The sequence below is a fragment of the Lineus longissimus genome, chromosome 2, assembly GCF_910592395.1.
Source record: "Lineus longissimus chromosome 2, tnLinLong1.2, whole genome shotgun sequence".
Taxonomy (NCBI): domain Eukaryota; kingdom Metazoa; phylum Nemertea; class Pilidiophora; order Heteronemertea; family Lineidae; genus Lineus; species Lineus longissimus.
The window spans coordinates 4,553,713-4,577,248 of record NC_088309.1 but is presented as its reverse complement, the minus strand read 5'-3'; the positions used below and the strand labels follow the sequence as shown (position 1 = coordinate 4,577,248).

Here is a 23,536-nt window from a genome sequence, read left to right as displayed (position 1 = left end):
GTTTTTTATTTCTACACATTGTAGGGTATATAAGGGAAGACCCGGTCAGAGATGTTCATCACAACGACAGAATTCACCCGAAACATCCAGCAGTTGATTTTCCCTCGATTAGCAGACGACACTTTCAAAATGACCATTGTTTACCGAATCGTAATCTCAATCCTCCTCCTCTGCGGATCCTCCATGCAACATTATCACTGGCGGGGTAAGTCCATTAATGCATCCTTTTTAAAAATACATTCATTCTATGGGATAACTTTATTTGTTTTATTCAGCTTCTTCTGCAACATTTTAGAATTGGGGTTTTTCCAAAGTAAGTAGGGCGACATCCTTTTGAAATCCTTTCAAGTTCTAGCCGCAATGGTGGTGCCGGTTTCCAACTACGTGTATACGTTTATCTGCTCGCACATGCTAATCTGTCACTGAGTTTTACCGTTTCAAAGTTTATTTAATGGTTTCAAGCATATGTCATCAAAGATCGATTACACAGTGCCCAAGTGCATGCTTATCACACTCTGACCTGAGGAATAAAAAGGAATGAGTTGCTGAGATAGTAATAAACACAGTTTTGTGACGATTACCTCTCGTCTTAGTGCAGTCGTTTTTTTTTAATTCATTCATCAACGCTGCCATTCCCTATTATTATATTTGGTTTCAGAAGTTGTCCAGAAGCTAGCGGTTGCTCTGGTGTTTTGTGACCAAAAATCGTCTTTTTCTTTTATAATTTGTTCCTTCGTCATGTTTCAAAACTGCAAAACGGAGCCCCCGGTCTGACACGATAAAACGAGCGAGTCAACTTATTACTTCAAATAAGCTTTTGTGTTGCCAAATAACGGTGTTTCAAGGCCTGGTCGAGTCAGGTTAATTGGCTTGGTTCCATTTAGATCAAAAATAGGCTATTATCGATATTGGTTGAAAACACGATTTAAATTGGTTTGGACATGTTTGTTGAATTATAAGCTCTTCACCACCAATACCTTCGGTCGTGAAAGCCCATTGACTACAACAGCTGTATTCATTCATGATTTTTGTATTGTTATCATATTGATCGACAAGAATGATGCAAGACATGCCATTTAAGCAGACGAAGTTTGGGCCGCCATTTTGTTGCCATGGCATCACTTTCCCGCTGAAGTCACGTGTTCATGGACATCCTGAACAACACTCGGGCCGAGCTTCAGTAATATAACGCGTCCGAGGGGAAGCTGTGGTATTATATTATAGGATGGTTCATATTATTGCTTTTGCGGGAATTGAGAAACATGAAATCTTTCTAACATTAATATATCTCCATTTTTGTTTTGTTTTTTTATTTGGTAAAAAAGACACGTTGTTATTTGTCTGCCATATCTAAGGTCTAGTCGAGTTTGTTTAGATAAAGATGTTTTGACTGTTGTTATGAATAATGGAATCGGACGAGACCAACAGCAAAGTGGACTTTGGAACTATACTAAAAATACATGGCTTATTTGGCCTGGCATGAGTTCGGCGCGCTCTTTTATGCTGTCCTCATTCGTTCCGCGGTATCTAGGACGCATGTACATGTAGGCCCTGTCTCTTCGGGAAGAAAATTTTTGCAATCCTATAGAGATGTAAAGCCGAATGGGGCGTATCGTGAAAGCATCTCAAAGTTGCACCAGCATTTTGAACGCACTGACCACCGGGCAGTAGTCAGTGAGCACACCGCAGGGTTCCTGACCCCATTTTCGTAGGAATTGCGGGGGATGACAGTTTCATTGAAATGAGACTTTAATTCAACCAAGGACGTCCAAAGGACCTCATAAGCAGAGGTCAAGTTTATTGAACTTTGATGACATGGGTATAACAAGTATTCGCGTTATGTGAACTGTTGAACGGTTCCGCTATAGGGTGTGTTGCCCTGCAGACGCCGCCGCGGCCCAAGCGGGTATTGGGTAACTCGTGCAAACAACGAACCGCGCAAGTATGACAATGAATCGCGCCATGCAGCGTGCGGCGTCATTATCAAATAACCGCTGGGACCGAGTGTACATGTAGTTTTTGCGCGAGCGGCGGCGCATGCATGCACATGAAAACGCCTGTCGAATCAGCACGCGGTAGTTCAAAGCGTTAAAATTTGATACGAATTTGGTGGTAACTTTTTTTACCGTCTAATGGGCTCACGAAAAAACACCAAGTCATTGACTGGTCTGTGGCGAAATTTAACGTATTCCGCCAATAGTGACTTTCCTTGTTTCCAGCTGACGGGCCTCATGGCCTTTACTATGTACATTTACATATACATGTTTGAGTGTCTAAATTCGAAACGGGCTTAGATTCGTCAAACAAGAGTATATGTAAGGTAAAGTGGTACACTTATAGCCTTGATACAATCATAGCCCCTTATACAACGTAGGAAACAGCTGGTAGTAGTCCTACACATTATAATTATTGCAAAGAGAGGCTAGAATTGTACCGGGGCGAGAATTGTACCACGTTACCTTATAGATAGATCAGATTGCTGCTCTTTATTCTAGATGGCGCCACTATAGGTCTGATAACGATAGTGATTATTATTCTTGCAGGCCAGCGCTGCCATCTATCATAAAGGGTTTGTACAGTAACCATTTACACGGTTCACTTGATATTTTTGATTGATTGATAATGCAGATTTCATGTCAGATTTTGTCTGATGTTGGCACGTATGGCCACCTTCTTTAAGCAATGGCCAAAGACATTCATTTTTTTGAGAAAAAAACTGGAAAAACTGAACGAAATGAAAACAGGCGAATGATTTGTCATTCATTTTATACATTGAAAAATATTAGCGATATATATACATGTAAAGACTATGGTTTATTCAATACGATTTACATGTGCATTGTCAGTCTCAAAAAATAAGAAGGCCATTACTTAAGAAAAATACCGTACGACTGACGTACCTTTATTTAGGGCCTTGGGTATATCGAACATAGAACCTCTTTCAGAACGACCCTGAGCAAGAGTCACCTATTGCATGCACTTGAGAACAATAGTTATTTTTACGTGGTTTTCTTTTTTTCACGTATTTTCTTTTTCTTTTTTGAATTACATGTATGTCAAGGATAAATGTTAAATGTTTATTTATATGCTTTGTCTTATTCATACATCGTGGAGCCACCAGAACGTTACAGTCATAACAGGCATGTAGTTTTACATTGTAAATGAAGTATCATGCTGACGAATAAAGGCCAATTACTTTGTTTGGCTAGTCAAGAGAAAAAAATAAATACAGATAGGATATTTATGATCACTGCAGACAAAATCACACCACATATTTTGGAGAAACGCCAGGATTTCTTTCTTTAATCTGATGAGGAATTTTCCTCGATCAAATAAGAAACTAAACAAATGCTCCTAAATATAGTTGTTTATACTTCTATGAAACCGTCCGTCAATGCGTCAATGGTATAACATTCCCCGCGCTGTTGGTGGTGTCCGATTTACGATGAATCGGGTCGTCAGGACGTGAAATGGGTTACAGATTACGACTGAGTGGTCATATGTAAATTCTTCATAAGATCAAGTCATATTCATAACCAAGTTCAATCTAAGAGCTATTTAGGCCGCTCCCTTAAATTTATGAATGAACTTCCATTGAGCACTACTCGACGGGTTTACTCCAACCAATGGCGATCGGCCAACTTTCCCGCCATAACGCAACCAGGGACCTCTTGCAATCTCACTATCTACTACAAGACTAAAACCACTATTGACCTCTCTGATGGATAGCCGTCCTGATAATCCCGAATTACTAGAAAATTCACGTTGGTTCAAAACCAGGCTTAACAAGCCATAAATCAAACGGGTATTGGTGACATTGCGGGGGATAGCGACTTTATCAGTTTCACTGGGCGTGATTGATGGAGAAAGAAGGTCGGTAATCCCCGCCAGAGACACATGGCGCGATGCTATCGTGATAATTGTATAAAAATTAGAACGCTGACCAGAATGACTAATAAGGTTAACATGACCAATGAGACCCAGTGGATATCCGCAGGCATAGCGACTTCCGGTCACATTACCCAATCAGAAGTATTGAATTCTGCACCTCCGGCGCAGTCATTAAATATTAGCCAATCACAGGGTGTTATTTTGACGAAGGAACGAAGGAATATCGGCCAATGCGTCATGCAGGGATTGTTGCTGCGTGAGTTATGCAAATTCATATCAAAAAAGTTCCGAGCCCAAAAAAGAGGAATATGTATTGCCGGCAGTTACCAGGAACTTACGATGACAGCTACATCGAAATGTACCCGGTTCTTTTATAAATGGAATTAAGTATTTTCATTGAAAAACTGTTATAAGAAAAGTTGCTGTTAAACCGGACAAGGAACAGACTGCAGTACGATGGCGGTAACATCAAAGATAAAGTATGACCCAGTGATCTTGAGTGCAAAATTGTGCCCGGTTATAAATATACCAGATTTACATGACAGGAATAACAATATTACTGTATATTGATTGTTGATCGCAGGTTATGAGACAATATTTCCTAGTTTGAATAGTAGTTGTACTCATAATGGTTGGATAACATTGTCCTCTATCTCAGACAGGTCACTATCCCTGTTCGGATAAAAATACCTGGCAGTGACTGGGTGGTAATGACGACAATTATTTATGACCATCAAGGAAAGCAGAGCAGAATAGAACCGCACCTACCGCGCAGTCCAATGAGAAGGCCACAAAGCCTCTTATTGGTGGAATGCAAACCCGCCTTCCGTTCTCGTCATTGACCCAGGCACTGACTATTCATTGACTGCACGTGAGAACCTAGTCAAAACATGTTTCTATTTATTATAATTTCTGGGTGGGAGCCAACTTCTTGTGCCCTTTTATTTACTATTTGAGCCAAGGTTCTGGCATAACTATCCGGTCAGCAGTTGGAGGCGCAATCTCTCAGTAAACCACTAATCAGTATTCTCTTTGGCACTGAACCAAACTTGAGGAATAACTTCTCGTTATTTTTGATCTCAACTATCTCAACGTGTGATATTCGGACCCATCATGGACGAAATGATACTCCTTGATAAAATGAACTTCCCTAAACTTCTTTTCGGGATTTTCATGATAGTCTACCATTTCGTCGACCAAGTCAAAGGTAGGAGCAACTTTCTCCTTTCTAAATCTTTTTGAAGATCTTGTTTATTGATATGTATTAAACAAGTTTCGAATTTATAAGCATCAGTATGTGATTCGATCTCGAGATACTTGGTCGTCTACTTTAAAAAAAAACAAACCTTGTTCTTACATAACATTTGTATCAGTTATCTCGCTACACGTGGTCATTGCAATTATTTAAAAAATTACTCTATCTGCTGTATACGATCACATTTAATTCTGAACCATCTGAACATCTCAGTATTGTCGAAGAGTTATATAAGGCCTAACATAATAACGTGTGCCCTACCATCATGACGTTACACCCGATGTGACATCAACGCGTCAAGAGCACTAGGCGGGTTTCGCCAAATTTTGAAAGTTACGAACGACGAATTGCATGTCTTATCCACGATTGTTTGAAACGAATTTCCCCAATTCCTTGTACAACTAAGTATAGAAGATGACTTTAATACGAATCGCGTTAGTGAATTAGCACAGAACCACTTTGCCAAACTTGCCTAATAGGGAGTTTTCGCAAATCCCTCTCAAAGGCAAACGTGAACGCCTAATCTCATTGATCGACCTCCTGATAATGATGTCGAACAATGGGATAGGTGTTTTCGTTGACGTTTCGGGGATTTGCGAAAACTCACTAATATCTCCACTCGATGACTTGAACTAAAAAGAACTTGCACTCGAGTTTGCGGAAATCTGAAATCGAACCCCCTTTCATGAAGGTCTGAACGATTGGTCTTGACTCGACAAGAGATACTTGTCTCTCGCCAACGAAATACCAGTAAAGTTGTCTTTTAAGTAGAACAATCAAGACACTAACAGACCAATACATAATACCGTTGGCTGTCTGCCAATGTCCCACGCGTGGTATTGAACCATTTCTGCAGCACTTCAACGCATCAATCTCGGACTAAACGCAAAATCGATGGTGATCTCGCGCGAGTCCATCTGGCCAATAAGGGACTAGTGTCATCCTTAGTGAAATTCAGGGAAATGAGCACATTAACTGAGTTTCACATCGGCATATTTGGTATGGCAACGTTCATCATCATTATCATCAATAGTATTCGAAAACGTTTTCAAAGGCCAGTTGGTGCAATCTTGTTCCGGATGCTTGAAGAAGCATCTAGAGTATACCCCTATCGGCGCCTTTGTGCAACTTCACCTGACCTACCTGGTTCCTGCCTATAGGCTAGTGTCCCTTTAACAAATAAACCATTTGTACAGGTAATAATAAGAATACCAGCATCTGTGCGATGCCGTACTAAAAACAGTAAAAGCAGTGAAAACCAAATGAAGCTTACAATACGTCTTCAACATTTTAGCACCAGTCCTTCTTTATCAATATTTCGTTGGCGTTAACCTTGGCTCCTTTGGCCAGACTCCAATACGATCCGTCCTCATCCCGGAGCAATAAATCACTCTTTTGACATCAGATGTTAAAGTGACTTTCGCATGACCGGCATTTTGCCTACTTTTATTTACATTTTTCACCACCCACGAAAATGCACTTGCTTATTTCATGTTGCGCGGAAGAAGGCGCCGCAGTGAGCAAGATCTTTAGAGTAACCAATTATGGTTACAAGGATGCGTTAGGTCCGTGATTACATGTAGATATGATAAATCTCTAGTCTCTAAGTTGTCGATCGCACTCATTCAACTTAGGATTGGTGTCCGTGATGAAAAAGTCCTACTGCGACTTTCTTTTTCGTCAGACGGATAATAAAAATGTAGACCTGCTCTTTTTATATCTGGAAATAAGTGCTTCGCGCCATCTCATATCAATCGTTCGCCCAAATATTTCATTTAAACAGCTCAGGCATATTTTGACCTTTATGTCTTTATTTATTAACTGCTTATATGCCAACCAATGCATTGTTATAATTCATCATAGTCATCTACATGTATGAAAAAACAGAAAATCTATTGTGTAAAGCCTTCCACTTAAATCATCTGAGATTTTTAAAGTGACAATTTGTAAACCTCCATAACACAAAGTCAGATGTACAAAATCGTGGAATTCGCGAAAACAACAACACTGAAGAATGCAATTTGAACACGCAGTTTTAAAGAATAAGTCAAAAAAATTTCATTCCGACCACCCAAATTCTTCTTTTATGACCTCATCCATTAAACTCTCTAAAAAGTAGCGAGAAATGAAAAGCCCCGCCGTTCGCCCATACAATACCCATCAGTGTGAGAAGTACCTATTGATGTGGTGGGATGGGGCGCCAGTCTCCATTCACTATATCGATCCCGTCCGTTTTGTCGCACTACAGGCAGGAGAGTCTGTTGAAATAATAACTCAAAGTTTTCCACGACCAGATGAAGATTGAAGCAAGAAGTGAAGTCTATCTGGTTGGCAACATGGACCTAAAGACCGGCATCCGATAGCATATGACATTAACAATCTTAGTCGCGAAATACTTGAATGGTGTCTGCCGTCAAAGGTAGAGCAGAATGATAAGTGTTGAAAGAGTCTAGAAGTAGAACATTCCTTTAACAGTCCGCGATTAAAAAGTCAGGTTATGACGTCATCAAAAGCATAAATGACTTTGATAGGGCGGTTTCCTGTCGCCCCATCATGGCAAAAACGTCGAAATCACGCATCAATGAGACATAATATCTTGCAGGGTATCACTTAGCAGAGTGATTTAGAAGAGAAACAAGTGACGTCCTGATCATTACCTTGGAGCTCATAAACATATCCATGTACCATGAATCAAGAAAAAAGGAGTTATTATCGAAATTGGCCAAAGAGTGCAATTCTGTAATTTGTTGTTCCGTATAATAAGCACTGTCAAACGCTTTCATAAGTATTCCATTCACAACATGATTGAATGTGGCAAGATGGGCATAAATTGTATCGTGTCCTGATCATAAAGAAATGACACCATGCGTAGCCAAATCTGTCTGGGTATTGCTGGGATGAAGTACGAATGGCAGTCGTGTCATAAGACATGTTCTAATTCATTTAAGCCACACTCGTAAATCATCTATTATAGCTGAAGGATATTCGGCGTGATTATCAAAAAAAAAAACCTCGATGAAAACATTACATACTTCTCACTTCGACTTTCGTAGCTCTTCATATAAAAGGTTAGCAAAATCTGCATAATGCCTAAAAGTTCATAAATCAACACCCATATACACATAATACCATTTGATGGTTGTTTAATTGTCATCACCAGCTTGACTGGCTTCAGTAGCACATGCATGGGGCTTTCTGCGTGGGCGTTGTTCTACGTATTGTCCTCTCAACGACGCTTATCAGTGACGACGATTTGTCTGGTTTTCTCGGAATCCTGTGGCCGTCAGACCACTCAAAGCACCGCAAATTGCCGCAAAACAACCTCACAAAGCCGAAAAACACCGCGAAAAGTCATCAGTGAAATCGATCTGTGAGATGAACTTGTTGTACAGCTCCCGGATGATGTGACCTTCAGCAATATTGAGATGTTCAGATGGTGAGATATAGCAATGGGTTCGAGTCAGCATAAAAGTGATATCACTAAAAGCAACAAAAAATGTGTTATTCGTAAGATCGACACGATAAAAGTAGATTGTTCTGACGGGGTGCTTCTTGTTTCTAGCCGGACAGTGTTGGGTGGCAGTCAATAGACACGGGAACTGTGAAAGTCTCGTGAGTTCAACGTTATCTCGCGAGCAATGCTGTCAAGCGACGGCCAATGGACCGAGTATGAAAGCATGGACAGATGAAACATATGATGCTGGCACCATCTTCTTCCATCAAGCTATAGGAACAGGCGTTCCAAATTGCAAAAGTTGCACAAGTAAGGATCTGATAGCTTTCGCATAGAGATGCTTGTTCTAAAGATTGGCTGAAGCCATCTAAGGATAATGTTGTTGTTTTTTATGGTCAATATCATATGTACAGATACTGATGTGTTTGAAGATGTCTTATTCTTGACTCTTCTGCAAGTTTGGCAGAGATGCAAATTTTTTTGAACTATCATTTTCTTTATAACAAATGCAATAGGTGCACTCATTGACTCAGGGTTGTACTTTTTCTTGTTCAATGTTACAATGTATATACATTTCTGTTGTATTTTCGCACCTTTTTTAACATGTATATCTTTTTAAATAACCGGCTGCTCATTTATTTCATTAGGTTCTTGTGAGAATGTGCGGTGTTCAAGAGGAAAGGTGTGTCGAATGCGGCAATCGGCCCCCAGGTGTATCTGCAACCCCGATTGTAGTCTAGATGAAATGTCCTACACGGGCCGAGTTTGCGGATCTGACAACAAGTCGTACAGGAATCTCTGTCGGTTACGGAAATACAACTGCCGCCATGCTCGACATGTTGAAGTGCAATATTACGGTAAATGCAGATGTAAGTATCTGATTTCAGAGTTACCTTTGTCTCAGCAATGACCCTCCATACATTGGTCCTAGTGAAAATGCCCGTGTCGAAGTTCTTTTCCCGCGATATAATAGGAGTGCCATACCCTAGAATGTCAAATTAAGATGCAATTAGACAATGTAGCACCTGTATGTGAATCTGCTGACCAATCAAGAAATATCCGTTTGAGTTATTAACCTTTGATTTACATGCAAGTAGTCGACACTTTTTGCTGTAATCCGTCTGTAGCATGTCCACTTATGAGGAAGAATATGTAGTATTTAAGTTGTGCTTAAACTCGGGATAAGATCGTCACCCTGTGGAACTCCAACTCATCATCAACGTACATTATCTTACAGCCAGCTGCGAAAGCGTTACCTGTCTAAATGGGAGGCACTGCTTATTGGACCAGAACCACACCCCACATTGTGTCCCATGCCGGTTAAAATGCCCACCGGCGCAACCCAACCAGCAGATATGTGGATCTGATGGAAATACTTATGATAGTCTGTGTAAGGTTCGAGCTGCCATGTGTTTACGAGGAAAGAGTATAGCTATAGCGTACAAGGGACCATGTATACGTAAGTATCCATACTAAAGCATTGCAAATCATCTTGACAAATTTGTCTTTGCCACAAATGATTTGGTGGTCGGTGCTGTGAAAGAAGTCTGTTGTGATCCCACCTGTGTGGCCCAAGACGTTGCTTTCTGACTTAAAGTTTCACAAAAGAATCCTTCTTCTTCCTCCGCCTTTTGGTTTATCGGGTATTGATTTAGCAGACGTATTTTTGCACTTTCTTTATGAGTCATTTAGTCTCGTAAGTAAGACTACCGAAAGGAAGCACTAGCACAAGTGCCGAGAGTACAACAGCACCTGCTGAACCTTCAGCAGAAGATCTATTTCTCATCAGCTCTGATCTCTTGCCGCCTCGCAATCTCTTAAGTTGATTTCAGCGTCTTGCGGGCATCGTCGATCACCTTAATTTCTAACCCCATTCCACTGAATGTGTTAGGCCAGTCTCCGCGTCGTCTAGACTTTAGCCCCATCGCGCAGTTAACCTTACCAGTTCCCCCGCATCACTCGCAGAATTGGCTTCATCTGATCGATGCAGCGGCTGCTTTGAAGAATTGCACCCTGAACTGAATGCCATCGAGGTATACTTACATGGATCAACTTAGATCACCTACAACTGAAACTTCTTGGAAAGCGTCTGAGGAGATGAGCGTCTGATGTATTGGCCCCATAAGTCGAGCACGAACTCGTTTCCGTATGTGATCAGATTGAGTTCTCTGGCGAGGTGGGAGCACCCCGTGGTGAACACCGACAATGTTACTCCAGTGTCTGGGAAATCGTTGACCTTATTGTACTAACTAAGTTTATTGTGAAGAAATATCCTGTCAACATTTTAGTTTTGACCTTATTGTACTAACTAAGTTTATTGTGAAGAAATATCCTATCAACATTTTAGTTTGGGGAATGGTGGATCGGCCAAGATGTCAGATGAGACTACATGTACTTGAAATCAGATTAATTGCAATACAGTACATTTAAACTGTCATGCATCGGATCGAAAAAAACCACAATGAAATAGAGTTACGCTATCAAGGGAGTTGGATGCTGGGTACCCGCTCGACTTATACTCAGCTGCCAAGCAAATCCTTACGAAATCGTACAATATTTTGACTTTCCGCCAATACACTAGCAGTTTCAGTCTTATGAAGTTTCCCTGTGATTAAATCTTAAGGTATCTTAGTCTGGCATGTCTGCGCCGGTGATGTAAAAACGTCTAGCAAAGGCATTAGTATAATTGATTATAGTAATGATCTATTGGATGATCTATTGGAAAAGATCCATCGGTAGTAAATTTCTCCTTCTGAAGTATTCCGACTGTGGCTTTGGCGGTAACCTGTTAACACGCACTTAACAGATGCTCAAGTATTCCTAGCGTGCGAACTCAGCGGGTGGTACCAACAATCGTATAAGTAAAGGCCGGGTGTATTTGGCAAGCCGCTCGCCGAACAGGCATCTTTTTTTGTCCTGTTTGGAGAGCCGCTTGCCAAACAGCACTAAAAAGCCACCCTGTTCGGCAAGCCGGGCTTGCTAAACAGGGCAAAAATACCACCCTCTTTGGCGAGCCGGAGAGGTTACAACATGTTGGCCAATCAGAGAGCGGTGACGTCATATTCGAATTTATATGCGCATATTTAACAATGGCCGACTTCCCGCTCTCGATTCAATTTCTGTTACTAAACTCGGGTTTTGGTCAATAATCCATGAAGAAGCATGTACATGTACATGACTGTATGAATTTACAAAAAAAGTCATAAACGTGATTTAACTGATAAGCATGTTAAATGCATTAGTGTGCATTTCTAAAGGCGTTTCACTGTAACTCCAGTGTTGCTGACCGTGTTGCCACGAATGATAATATGCATGAGTTCGGCTCTCCATCTAGGGCAGAAAAAAGGCGCTGTTTGGTGAGCCGGGCTTGCCAAATAGTCACTTCCATAAGTAAATAATCTACTGCCATTTTGACCCCTATATAACTTCGAAAAATATCAGTTGCGGTTTATAAAGCATGCGGCGTTGTTATTTACCGTTATACGAAACGTACAGTAATGGGTGACTGGCGCGCTGAGCGGTGTTAATAGTTTTTCCGGGTAATATTTGGCAAGAATTGATAGCTGGCTTTCGATTGGCTGCCATAAATATGACGTCTTCGGAAGATATGAGTATTGATAATCGCTTTACTTTGTCATATACATGTATACCCTTTGTCATAGTCACAGAAACTCGCTGAAATGTTGACATTGCAGTACCATGAGTCCTCAAACTTGTAATAAAGAGTATTTTCTTCATCTTTATACTTGTAGCTGCTTTGACGTGCGAAACGATCACATGCCCACCTGATCGAGTGTGCTTGACGGACACACAGACGGGACAGCCGCATTGTGCTTCCTGCAACGCACGGCATTACTGCGCACCATTCCTAGAGACGAAGACGATATGTGGTACAGATGACGTTACGTATCAGAGCTGGTGCGAGATGAAGATAGCCTCGTGTGCACAGGGCATTGTCATAGAAACAAAAAAAGGAGGATCATGTGGATGTAAGTTCTAATTCAATACCATTTTGCGGCAGACCCTTATCATTACAGTAATGGTGTTTCTCCTGAAACCAAATGTCGAGGGGCCCATTAGCTTTCGCGATATAGTCCCTTTGGACCCAGGCTGATCTCTTCTTCCTAGCAGATAAGATTGTTAATTAACAGAGACACATGTATATAGATATTGTGTAAGGTCGTTGTCACTTGCCCAAAGGGAGATACAGACGGCGACCAAGTTATCCAACCTGAATTAATGAGAGTCATTGTACGTAAACTGATATTGTCCGATTCGATCTTTGTCGCAACCGATTACAGCATTGGGCGGCGTGGTTTCTCAATCGGCGTTGGCAGTAATGATGGTGTTAACTCGTAATGCTACCATTGTACAATGAAAAGTTACTGAAAAAGATAACGCTTAAGCTGACGTTGGCTGTTGTCTGTAACGGCGATTGAACAAGTTGGCCCTCATGAAAAGTAAGCTGTTGAACACGAGTTTAGAATGTGCAGTCCACAGCGGTTAGGAATGTTTTCCGACCGATTTCGACTCCGGCCGATGAAGTCGAATTGATCGTGGGTGAGCACCTCATGGTACTTCCCCCACATTAAACGCCCCCGGGGAGGGGGAGGGGGAGGGGGTTGGGGTGCGTATACTGAGAACCAAACAGTGTCAAAGCCTCGGGGTCATACTTGCCAAATGCAAACATTAGGGCAGATAAGTGGCCTGGAACCGATTGATTTCCGGTTTTGGAAACGTTCGGCCACTTAGGTCATCCTTGTTGTCATAGTGACCTTCCCACTTCCTATCGTCTGCTGCATCTTGTATTAAGAGATAAGTTATGACACTGCACTCATGTGGCATAATTTCCGAAACAATAATGTTTAATCAGTGACCATAAAGAGGTGCAAGCCTCCCACGTATAGAACTCGCGTTCAATCGTATCAAAATGCAAATAATTGCAGTTTAAATACCGGGGTATAAATCAAACAAAGATTTGTGGGAAATTCCCTCTTTTGCAAGTTCATCGTGAAAGTTCATCAGTGACTGTCAAATGTTCAATGCTGACCGGATTATAAGTCCAAGTCTGAGTCAAAATGTCGACGATCCCTTACAAAGAAAGGGAGGGTAATGTACACATACTGTCCTTGAGGGAAATCCGTCGTAAGCTGTATGTTAAAAACGGTGTATTGGAAATTACCGTCGTATAGTTTTATTGTCCCACGTTTTATCTCACTAGGATATTTCCGAGGACACAACCCCAGTCTCTCGAACATGTACAGCGTGTTTTATAGCTTTTGTCCCTCACTTTACAGCGAATGAAGCGGCCGCCGAGTTCCAACCCGTCTACGATGATATTCACTCCGATGAGGACGACGAATCGTATTACTTCGCCTTGAGATAAAGGATCAAGGGTCTTCCGAATCTGGAGTGGATGGATGAGCTATAGCCTTGGTAGGACCGGGTCGTACAGATGGGCACATTGATCTGCGGCCCAGGCCGTCCGTTGGGGAAGTCCCCGTGAAGCCACACTGCAGGACTAACAAAATCCCTCCCTGGCGCGTCTACGGTCGATTTGTAACGATGCCGCCTGATTCGGACTGAGCACTCCGCATACCTTTTTCAATGACTTGCAGTGTTAGTTGCTTGCTGCTGCTGTAAGTGTGGTGCTTGTTGGACTAAACGAAAATGGCCAGGCTTTTATTTATGATGTTGGACTTCTAGTGAGTGTCAGCACTCGCAGGTGGACAGTGATATTATTTGAGGTCTCTTCTAAAAGCCGGGCCTTTTGGTGTACAGGGTGAATAAAGACTGGCCAATGCATTGCATTTATTTCACTTTGTGTGTAAGACAGGGTAGGCAAATGAACTGGGGTTCGTTAACAATACCAAGCAACTTTATAGGCACAAGTGAAGAAGCGACTTAACTGACTCAGTGAAATGACAACGCCTCGAACACTGTTATTTCAGTACTGAAACGTGTGTTGCTTGGTCCTTCTGATCATGCGTCAACCTAAATGCATTTCACTTTGAACGTAGTTTATCCGCTAACAAAGTGATCAAAACTGTTTCTATTCATTCACCTTAGTCATCTCTCGGGAGAAAGGGAAGAAAATTGTGCACAAAAACGCAATACGGAAGCTGCAGACATTCACGTGCATGATAACCCAGCGTGTATCTGGTCCCAGGCTGTTCGCAAGTACATGTACTTTCAACAACGGCTCTGCCACGTGAAAGAAAAGATCAGTTTTATCATATTTGCTGGCGGATCCTAACCTCAATGTCGACAATCTGGATGTATGCTTTTTATGGTAAATGTGTACATAATAGAAGTAGTAAGTTATAAAATAGGAAAAATATTTATGTGATTAAATTATAGATTGGTATAGATGACTTTGTAAATTAGCATAGATGGCAGGCTTCGAGAACCAAATCCTAGAAATACTTTCAACCGAAACCAATGAAGGCCCAATTTGAGGGTGATGGGCGCTCTTATCGGCGACCCGATAGCGACGACGGCAGGCCACTGACGCATGTACTTATATTCTCTTATATTTTGATTTCTTAAGTGTTCTCAAAGGGACAAACTGCCAACGTACCAAATGTGTTATAAACTTTATGGAAAAAACAGTGTGAAATCCACTATAAACACATCGACGTTTGCGGTTCGATGTAACTTCTTTTTTTTCTGCAAAAGCCAAGAACAAAATAAGTGTTTGAGATTGACATAAATACATGTGGATTTCCTCATGTAAACATGTATGTATTTCATTTTGGATAGCGTTCGTAAAGAAAACATGTGTTCATGAGATGAGTAAAGGTATATATACATTGCATGCACTCAATTTCGATCTCACAGGCGATGTACCTACTTAGGACGGACAGTGGGTCAGTGAAATGCATAAAGACTGTTTTTGCCATTGCCTATTGTTTTCACCAAATGACTATGAATATTTATTTTGTACAGCGTTGCACTGCCATGTTAACTTCTCGTACGTCACGTGAATCTCAATTGGGAGCAAAAGAGTTTGATTACGTTTCTTTCTTAATAAATATCACTTAAGAATAGGGTCAAGGACACATTTCCTGTGAGATTCTGAGGTGGTCTGGGTAAATGCCACTTAAATATCAAACTTGCCAAAGTAAACAGTTCACGAAATTCCCCCTGACACTTTTTACCAAATGAAAATGATATACGAGAGTCTGCATCTCAAGCCGTCAAGGTTCCTCTCATCAATAAATCTCTTCGCGAAAGCAAACATTGTTTAAATTGAATGATAAATAAGATTTACTTGAACGGTTATTGCGGCGAATTGGTAGTCTGGGTACTTTTCGTCCCCGTCTGGGACAGTTCGATGACCTTGTATGGGGAGATCTGGCATACATACTTCCTAATAAACTGTCCGGGAAACTGTCTGGTACCCATAAACAGTAAATAGACGAAATCGGGGTCTTTTGGTATAAACTGCTTTCAATATACATGGCGCAGGTTAATTACTGTCAATGATCGTGAGTTGGGGCTGCGTCTACATGTGATAAATATCGGTGGTAAATAAAGTAAATATGGATTGTGTGAATTGGCAGGGTTGATGGCCCATTAATATCATGACTATTGTGCTGCCTAGTACCCAATGATCTCAGAAAATGAACAATAACTGTGGAAAACACGGGTCAAACAAACAAGTCTAAACGATGTACTGACGGTACATTCTGACCGCGTGTCTTTAGATTTGCCTTCTGGAAGTCTCCTGTACTCTTCTGATGGGGTTCCCCGTGATTCAGGCGTTTTCCTCCTTGGTTGATTGAAGAATAACGAACACTTGCATGCAAACGGTTCTTCAAATAATGTGTTTACTGGAAAATCAGTCAGCAGTCGTCAAACCTAAAGAATCGTTCTATGATTTTCAATCGTATAACCCGTAATTTCGTGCAAGGTCCGCCCATTAACTCGTGCTTGGCTTGAGACAGTGTTTTCGATGCTTACTAATCAAGTTTTAAGTGTCAAAGAAATGATTAAACAGAAAACATTTCGTTCAATTGCTGTGTTTTCTGAGTGAAACCGGGCTGCAAACAGTCGAAGCAATGTGCTGCCAATGCAAATGCTGTATTTGCTTCTGACCGATTTTACCGTAAACAAATTAGAAAAAGACATTGCAACACTGCATTTAGTGACGTCATAATGACGTTTGTATATATTGATGTACAGAGATCATTGTATTTTTGTATTATGTTTTGTATTTTGTTTGTATTGTTGTTGGTGTGATTAACTGGATCATGGCCATCATGCGCCATCTCCTCGTCTTACCGACGACCATTCTAATGTGTATCGATGGTTATTTCAATTGTCATAGGATGTTGATATGGTCACAACCTTAATTAATAACCGAGGAAATTAATTTGACCTGTTAGTGTAAATAAATGTTGATGGACAATAAATTTCCGATCGTTGTTGTAGATATTGTGTTGATTTAATCCTTCTACCTGATTTATGGATGTGCCTATTACTGGATTGCAGACATAGTGTCTGCCAAATGACCAACCTCTAGGACTAAGTCACACTCAAGTAATCAATCAACACTATATGTTAGTCCTGGGGCAGCAATATCACTCAATTTGGAAGAGTTTTTGTCACCGTTCATAAAGACCACCCATGAGGACAAAGCCACAATCAAGAAGTCTGTTTCCACAAGGTGATGCCCCCCCCCCCCCCCAATCCTAATAGCAGTCTAGCTACATCGCAATTAACTTCAAGACCAATGAATTATCATAATATCAAAATTAGTTTTAATTCCATTTAACTTACAACATAAACAACAGTTTAGATGCAAGCGTTCGACTTTAGTAGTTCCTTGGGCAGTAAGTGCCCTGGCCCCTTCAATCTCAACTGTGGTCAACCCAATATGTGGCACAATCACCCTCTGGATCCCCATCTCTGCCCTCAACAACCATCGGTGACCACTTTCCCCAACAATAAATGCACAGATCCGCACACAGCCTTCAAGAGTAAACTCAGTGGCATTAAGGATCTCTTGAGCTTGTTTTAATCCTTCTGAGCTTGTTTCAAGTCTGTTTATCAAAAATAAAAAGAACCTTCCTCAAAAACAATGACGCTAGTGTATTCCTTCATGTGTAACATACATCTGTTCTTACACAAATCACAAATAAAGGATGTCTGTTTCTTGGATTTCTAGAACACCAGAAGTTCCTGCTTGAACCCCTAAATCCTTATCAACATCACCACTAACGTCCTCCGGTTGTGCAGTTGTCTCTGTTTGTGAATCATCTAGAGAAGCGTCCATAACAACTCCACCACTGACCCAACCCCCATGATCAGATACTGGTGCTGGTTCTTTCTGGCCTTCAACTTTGGTGTACCTCTGTTGCATCTTCGACCAAAGCTCCCTCTTTTTAACATCATGCACATTATCGAGGGATGTTGCAATATTCAATCCCGAGCCAAGGCCAGCTTGGGGAGTGCTTCGGATGTTGACTTTTATCTGAAGGCAAAAACAAATATTGTTAGGATGATAATTAGAACAAGCCATGGCCATACTTCACGTCATTTTCTTATTTGATACCATGTCTGAAATTCGAAATCTGTCAACGTGAGCCAAAACCATTTTCATAGGTGCCAAAACTCAAGTGTCTCCATCCACTGACAACACACTAAACTACATGTACTGCACTCACGGGTTCCTTGAGTCCTTTTTGTTTGGATTTTCCCAGACTCTCTCCTTCTGACCAACCCATCTTCTGGAGCAGTTTGTGACCTTTGTTCTCATGTGATATAGCTCTGCAATGAAAAGGACAACAACGTTAATATGAATTTTTACATTCGAGGGTCTTCAAATTCCCTCGATAGGCCCCAAAACCTGGTGTGCATCTTCATGTATAAAACTAAATGTATGTACATGTACATGTACTTCTTTCTAGTCGTACGAAACTGAATTCCTACCTGTCCACTGAAGCTGGTGCATCATCCTTCTGATACGGATTATCACTGCCTTTTGTCCTTCTCCTCTCTGTTGCCTTGTCTTGGTATTTCGGGTTGTTAATTGCAGACATGTCATCCACATAGCTTAAGTTCTGAAACACAAAGTAAAGGATTTGATTCGGATTTGGCCCTGCAAACCAAGAGAGTACACCACCAAACTACCACAGACAGACATACAGCAGAACATCTCTTACTGGATACCTCTGTTTAGCAGGACACTCCCTCTATCAGGGACACTGATCGTTTCCATTCAACTTCACGTCTGTAATCAGGACACCTCTACAAAGTAGAGACAGCAGTTTTCTCTAGGGTGTCCTTAATAGAGAGGTACAGCTGTACATGTAAAGAGCTGCCAAACAACCAATAAACAATAAGCAAACACACAGAGAGCCCAGATTCACTACAGCAGTTTCTCAAGTATATGTATTTCTTTCTTGAAAGTACAACTACCTGGGGTCAATATGAATTTTAAGATATTGCTTGCAATTTGCAACCTAATTTTATTGACTGATCAATAAACTGATTACTAAAAAGTACTTACTTCAAGGCCAAACTTTCTCTTAATATTTTTTAGCTGTTTTCGCCGAAGTAATTCTTTTTCTTCTTTACCAAGAACCTTTGCATCAGCAGCAGCATGTTTTTCTTCCTGTTTTATCTGTGCTAGGACCAGGCCAGGCTCACAGCCCTCACATGTGTCAGTCCCAGGGTGGATGTGGAGCTCAAGAGTGGTGCTTCCGACCCTCAACTCATCACCATGAAACAATGTCTTTGCTTCACCCATCACCTTTGGCTGAAAGCAAAAATGAGTTTTACATGTACAGTCTCATTCAAACTTTACACGTGTAAAGAAGTGATTACAAATCATGGGATGACACTGTGTGCTTGCTGAAGGCTTGTCAATCTGAGAGTATGATGCACAGTAGTAAATCAAAAGTTGGTTCAATGTACATGTATTGTAGGATAGATAATATGAAATTCAATGTGTCATACATTACATAACATTACATTATACATGTAGTCGACACAGAGAAGCTGCACATGTTTTGCATGTTGGCAGATGTAGATGGCTAGATTGCCAGATGAACAAGACTTAGAAAGTGAAATTTGTGGCAGGAATCTGTTTGTTTGGCAAGGCTGCTACTTACCTCACAGACACGATCACCATTCACAAACGTGCCATTCTGACTGGCATGGTCAATCACAACATAGCGTTTGAACTCTTCATTGTACTTCAGTTCAGCATGCATCTGAAATGAAACAATCAATAAGTCCTTTAATAAAAACCAATATTATTCTGGTGCATAGACAGGACAGAGAGATAGCAAACGGAAATCAAAATTTAGCTTTGTCAACTTGGTATGTGATTCCAATTACTACATTTTAATGACATAGAAGAAAAAGTTTGGAGCATAATATTTCGTCAACACATCTAGAAAGGCCAAAATCAATTCTTCCAGCAGCTTATCACTTCTCACAAGTGAAAAAATATGCCCGAGTGAAGTCCACCTTAACATTCTCACCTTGGAGATCAAGACATCTTCTATGAGTATAGTATGGCCAAGATCTTTCTCTCTGCCAATAGTAGCACCAGTACAAGTCACCAGGAATAAGCTGCCTCGGTCCAATTTATCTGAACTCTTTACCATGGCACGGATACAAGGCGGCCAGGCTTTGCTGTTTTCTAAAAGAACAAGACAAAATTTGAATAAGAATCAGAAGTGCAAGACGACATCATTATACATTATATCATACTGTCATCATTTATACCAATTGTAGTAAAAAAACTCCATTGTTATTTCAATATTACATGTATGTGAAATTTTGCAACAAAAAGTTTGTGGAAACTGAAGTCCTGGGTACTTTGCATTCCTTTGTCTTGAACCTGCCCTCAGACCAACCAAAAAGCATGCTGAATTTCAAAACAATTTTATCCTCAGCCAACATGTACCAATAATACCAGTCGTGTTCAGAGGGGTATCAGATCAAATAACGTCACATAAGTACAATCTACCATTGATATACTGTGTGTCAAACACCTAACACTGCACACAACAGTTCCCTGAAGATTTCTGATACCCTGCTGATGACCGACTGTACTGCGCTTACCCTCTTCCACAATCATTGGAGGATCCGTTTCTAAATCAGACTCTTCCTCACAAGAAGAAGACACCGATGATGAAGAAGATGATATTGTAGTTATATCACTAATCTCCCCTTCCTCTAGATCACTCTCACTGGAACTGATCTCAATGAGTTCCATTTCCTTCCGTTCCACTTGAGGAGTCTTTTCATTTCTTTCAGGACTGTCATGAACATCAACAATCATCGGTCCTGTTTTACTCTCCTTTTTGAGCACAATGTCTCCAAAAATATCACAATCCTTATAATCATGACCAGCTTTTCCAGAGTTTTTACTAATCAATTCCTCACGTTTTTTACTTCTATCTAGTTTACGATGACCAAATTCCCTATCTTTGCTTTTACCTTTAGCATCGTCAATATCACACGCTTCCTTGCATTTAGGCTCTGCATCATTATCATCATTGTCTTTTCTACTGTCAGACTGTTCTATTCCCACTACTTTATCTTGCTTGTCATTTTCTCCTGTGTTATCTCTTTTCTTCTCTTTTTTCTCCTGCTTGGTGCTCTTCTTCTTCCTCTTCGAAGACTTCTCATCTCTGTCTTCCTTTTCTCGTTTTCGCTTCTTTCTATGCCTCCGTATATCATCCTCATTCCTCTCTCGCTTCTTCTTTTTCTTTTTATGTTTTTCATTCTCTCCGTCTCGTTTGTGGGACTTCTTTTTCTTGTGTTTGAATTCCCTGCCATTCCACTCCTAAAATCAAACGAGTAAGAACTAAGCGAAGAGGATGACAATAAACAAGTCGTTTACCTATAGCTGTCTTGCGTGCCTGTTCTATATATAACTTGGACATAGCATTGGTCACCTCACATAGGGTCCCCTGTCAAAGGACAAAAAGCTGAATCACTTAATGAATGTAACTCGTTCGACACAATAATCATTCCAGGGATTATTAGGTCACAGATGCCATAGCTGAAAATACTACAGCCCCACTTCTTTACTTAGTATCAAGCACAAAAATGAGAAATGTCACATGAAACTCAACAACTCCTCAGCCTCAAAACATTTTAAATCAACAAAATTTTGGGGATATGTCATTATATCCCTGACTGTAAAACAGGTCAGATATCCAGCCAGAATCAGATGCATGGTAAATAACAGGACTCATCTCTTGTAACTTGCTGTCTAAGATATCACATCCAAATTCACAAAAAATGACTATTTCCAAACATTAGAGAGATTGCTATAATCCAATCTGAGATAAAAAAGAATAATTACCTGCTCATCTGGAACATCAGCTTTCCTTCGATGTCGCGACTTGCTGCTCAATAAATCCCTCTCTCTCCCATCAGCTTTCCTGGAACTGTCATCCTTCCCACCACTGGCAGCGTCCAAGTCAGTGTAATGACTGTCGGTTGTATACTGATGCGCGCTTACTTGAGAATGGAACTTGTACTCAGAGGCAGCGTGGTCATAGTAGAAGTACGTTCCAGATGCTGGGTCATAATACAGGGCCTTTTCCTGCAAAGAAAAATGTCATCAAGACTTGGTATCAGCATTTGAACATTTCATGTATGCGTAACTCCCATGCCCCAGCTAAGAACCAGAGTTCTTTCTCTCTATTGCTCAAGCAGACAATTTGCACTGTTTTTAGACTTACGTTGTCATAATAATATCCTGTATTGTAGTCATAATACATCCCTGATTTTTCATCAAACACGTAACCACTATTTTGGACCACTTCCTCAGCAGCTGCCTTCAGGCTCTCGGCAAGAGACATTGGTTCAACCTAGAGAAAAATAAACAATAAACAAAAGCACTTTGATAGCAAGACAGGAAACATGGCTTCTTTAAATCTACCTTTGGTAAAGAAGGTACATTGTAGCATTGTATACAGTGAGTGACATTGACCACAGGGAAGAGGCCTCAACAACACCGCACAAAGTCTACTTAGAACTCATCCAGTATTTTCACCTGTTTATCGGCAATATTGACTTCCACCTCTGCCTTTACAGGAACTGAAGGCGCCATGTCAATATCAGTGGGGATCCTCCCTGCATCAGTTTTCACAACCAGCTTGGCGGAGACAAGTTCTGGGTCGGAGTCAGCCACTTGAATCCCAATTGAGACACCATCTTTCTCTTTAGAACGGTATAGCTGAATCTCTTGGCTCAGCTTCTTCAACTGTGATTCCAGCTCTTTGTTGTAACTCAATCCTTTCTCATATTTCTCCCGGAAGCTTGCAACTCGTTCCAAACTGCCCTTCAGGTCACTCTCACTCTTGAACAGCTTCTTTTTCAAGAAGTTGATTTCTTCTTGCAGCTTTTCAATTTCAGACATTTTGGTCAAATGTTATCACTCCTCCCCTGGCCTGGCCATCTGGAAAAGATAAGATGTAAAATTTCTGGAACAGGACGCCGACACCGTTGGCGTGACTACCATATTCCAAGCATGGGCACTTCCAGGCACTGTCAAAGATCGACAAGCTTATAATGTGATTTGATAGCCAGTGCCAGGCTTTGATCAAGAGATGCACACTGTATTTTGCTTTTTTATGGCACACCCTGTATGAAACTTCTTGAGCAATAAAAAAGGGACATTAGAAGGCTATTTATCTCAACAACTGCAGCCAATTGATATATTTCGTGAGTGACGATACAATCTTCATAGGATAAATTAATAACCAACCTAGTTTGATAACATTTTTACCAAGGAATAAAGGACTTTGAGGGGATATTCTTTCCGTAAATTCTCCTTTCTTTCGGTATGTTGTGGTTGTCGGTACCCGCGATTTGTAAGATTCCACCTGAACCGCGAACATGAATAGAGGAGTACAATGTAGAACCTTGGTAGCCAGGCTGTCTTCACCAATAATTGAAAG

The 23,536-nt window shown here is 40.9% G+C and overlaps 2 protein-coding genes across 5 annotated transcripts; one reads left to right on the top strand and one right to left on the bottom strand.

Moving 5' to 3' along the window:
- The first annotated feature begins 78 nt into the window (after positions 1 to 78).
- On the top strand, positions 79 to 17,006 carry LOC135502791 (follistatin-like). 2 transcript variants are annotated; one of them, XM_064795899.1, is made up of 6 exons: positions 4,787 to 5,098; positions 8,709 to 8,909; positions 9,248 to 9,469; positions 9,838 to 10,059; positions 12,353 to 12,589; positions 13,898 to 17,006. In XM_064795899.1, exons 1-6 carry the CDS (start codon positions 5,005 to 5,007, stop codon positions 13,984 to 13,986), a joined length of 1,065 nt encoding a protein of 354 aa, XP_064651969.1. In that variant the 5' UTR covers positions 4,787 to 5,004; the 3' UTR covers positions 13,987 to 17,006. The 2 variants fall into 2 exon arrangements, with proteins under 2 accessions (XP_064651975.1, XP_064651969.1); XM_064795905.1 differs by lacking the exons at positions 4,787 to 5,098; positions 8,709 to 8,909 and adding an exon at positions 79 to 205.
- Positions 17,007 to 17,676: 670 nt separating this feature from the next.
- On the bottom strand, positions 17,677 to 23,477 carry LOC135502772 (angiogenic factor with G patch and FHA domains 1-like). 3 transcript variants are annotated; one of them, XM_064795888.1, is made up of 11 exons: positions 23,344 to 23,477; positions 22,630 to 23,034; positions 22,316 to 22,444; positions 21,934 to 22,176; positions 21,466 to 21,535; positions 20,096 to 20,256; positions 19,721 to 19,822; positions 19,117 to 19,365; positions 18,537 to 18,667; positions 18,272 to 18,374; positions 17,677 to 18,078 (listed from the first exon to the last, which is right to left on the bottom strand). In XM_064795888.1, exons 2-11 carry the CDS (start codon positions 22,993 to 22,995, stop codon positions 17,737 to 17,739), a joined length of 1,896 nt encoding a protein of 631 aa, XP_064651958.1. In that variant the 5' UTR covers positions 22,996 to 23,034; positions 23,344 to 23,477; the 3' UTR covers positions 17,677 to 17,736. The 3 variants fall into 3 exon arrangements, with proteins under 3 accessions (XP_064651958.1, XP_064651941.1, XP_064651949.1); XM_064795871.1 differs by lacking the exon at positions 21,466 to 21,535 and adding an exon at positions 20,682 to 21,408; XM_064795879.1 differs by lacking the exon at positions 21,466 to 21,535 and adding an exon at positions 21,060 to 21,408.
- Positions 23,478 to 23,536: the final 59 nt, after the last annotated feature.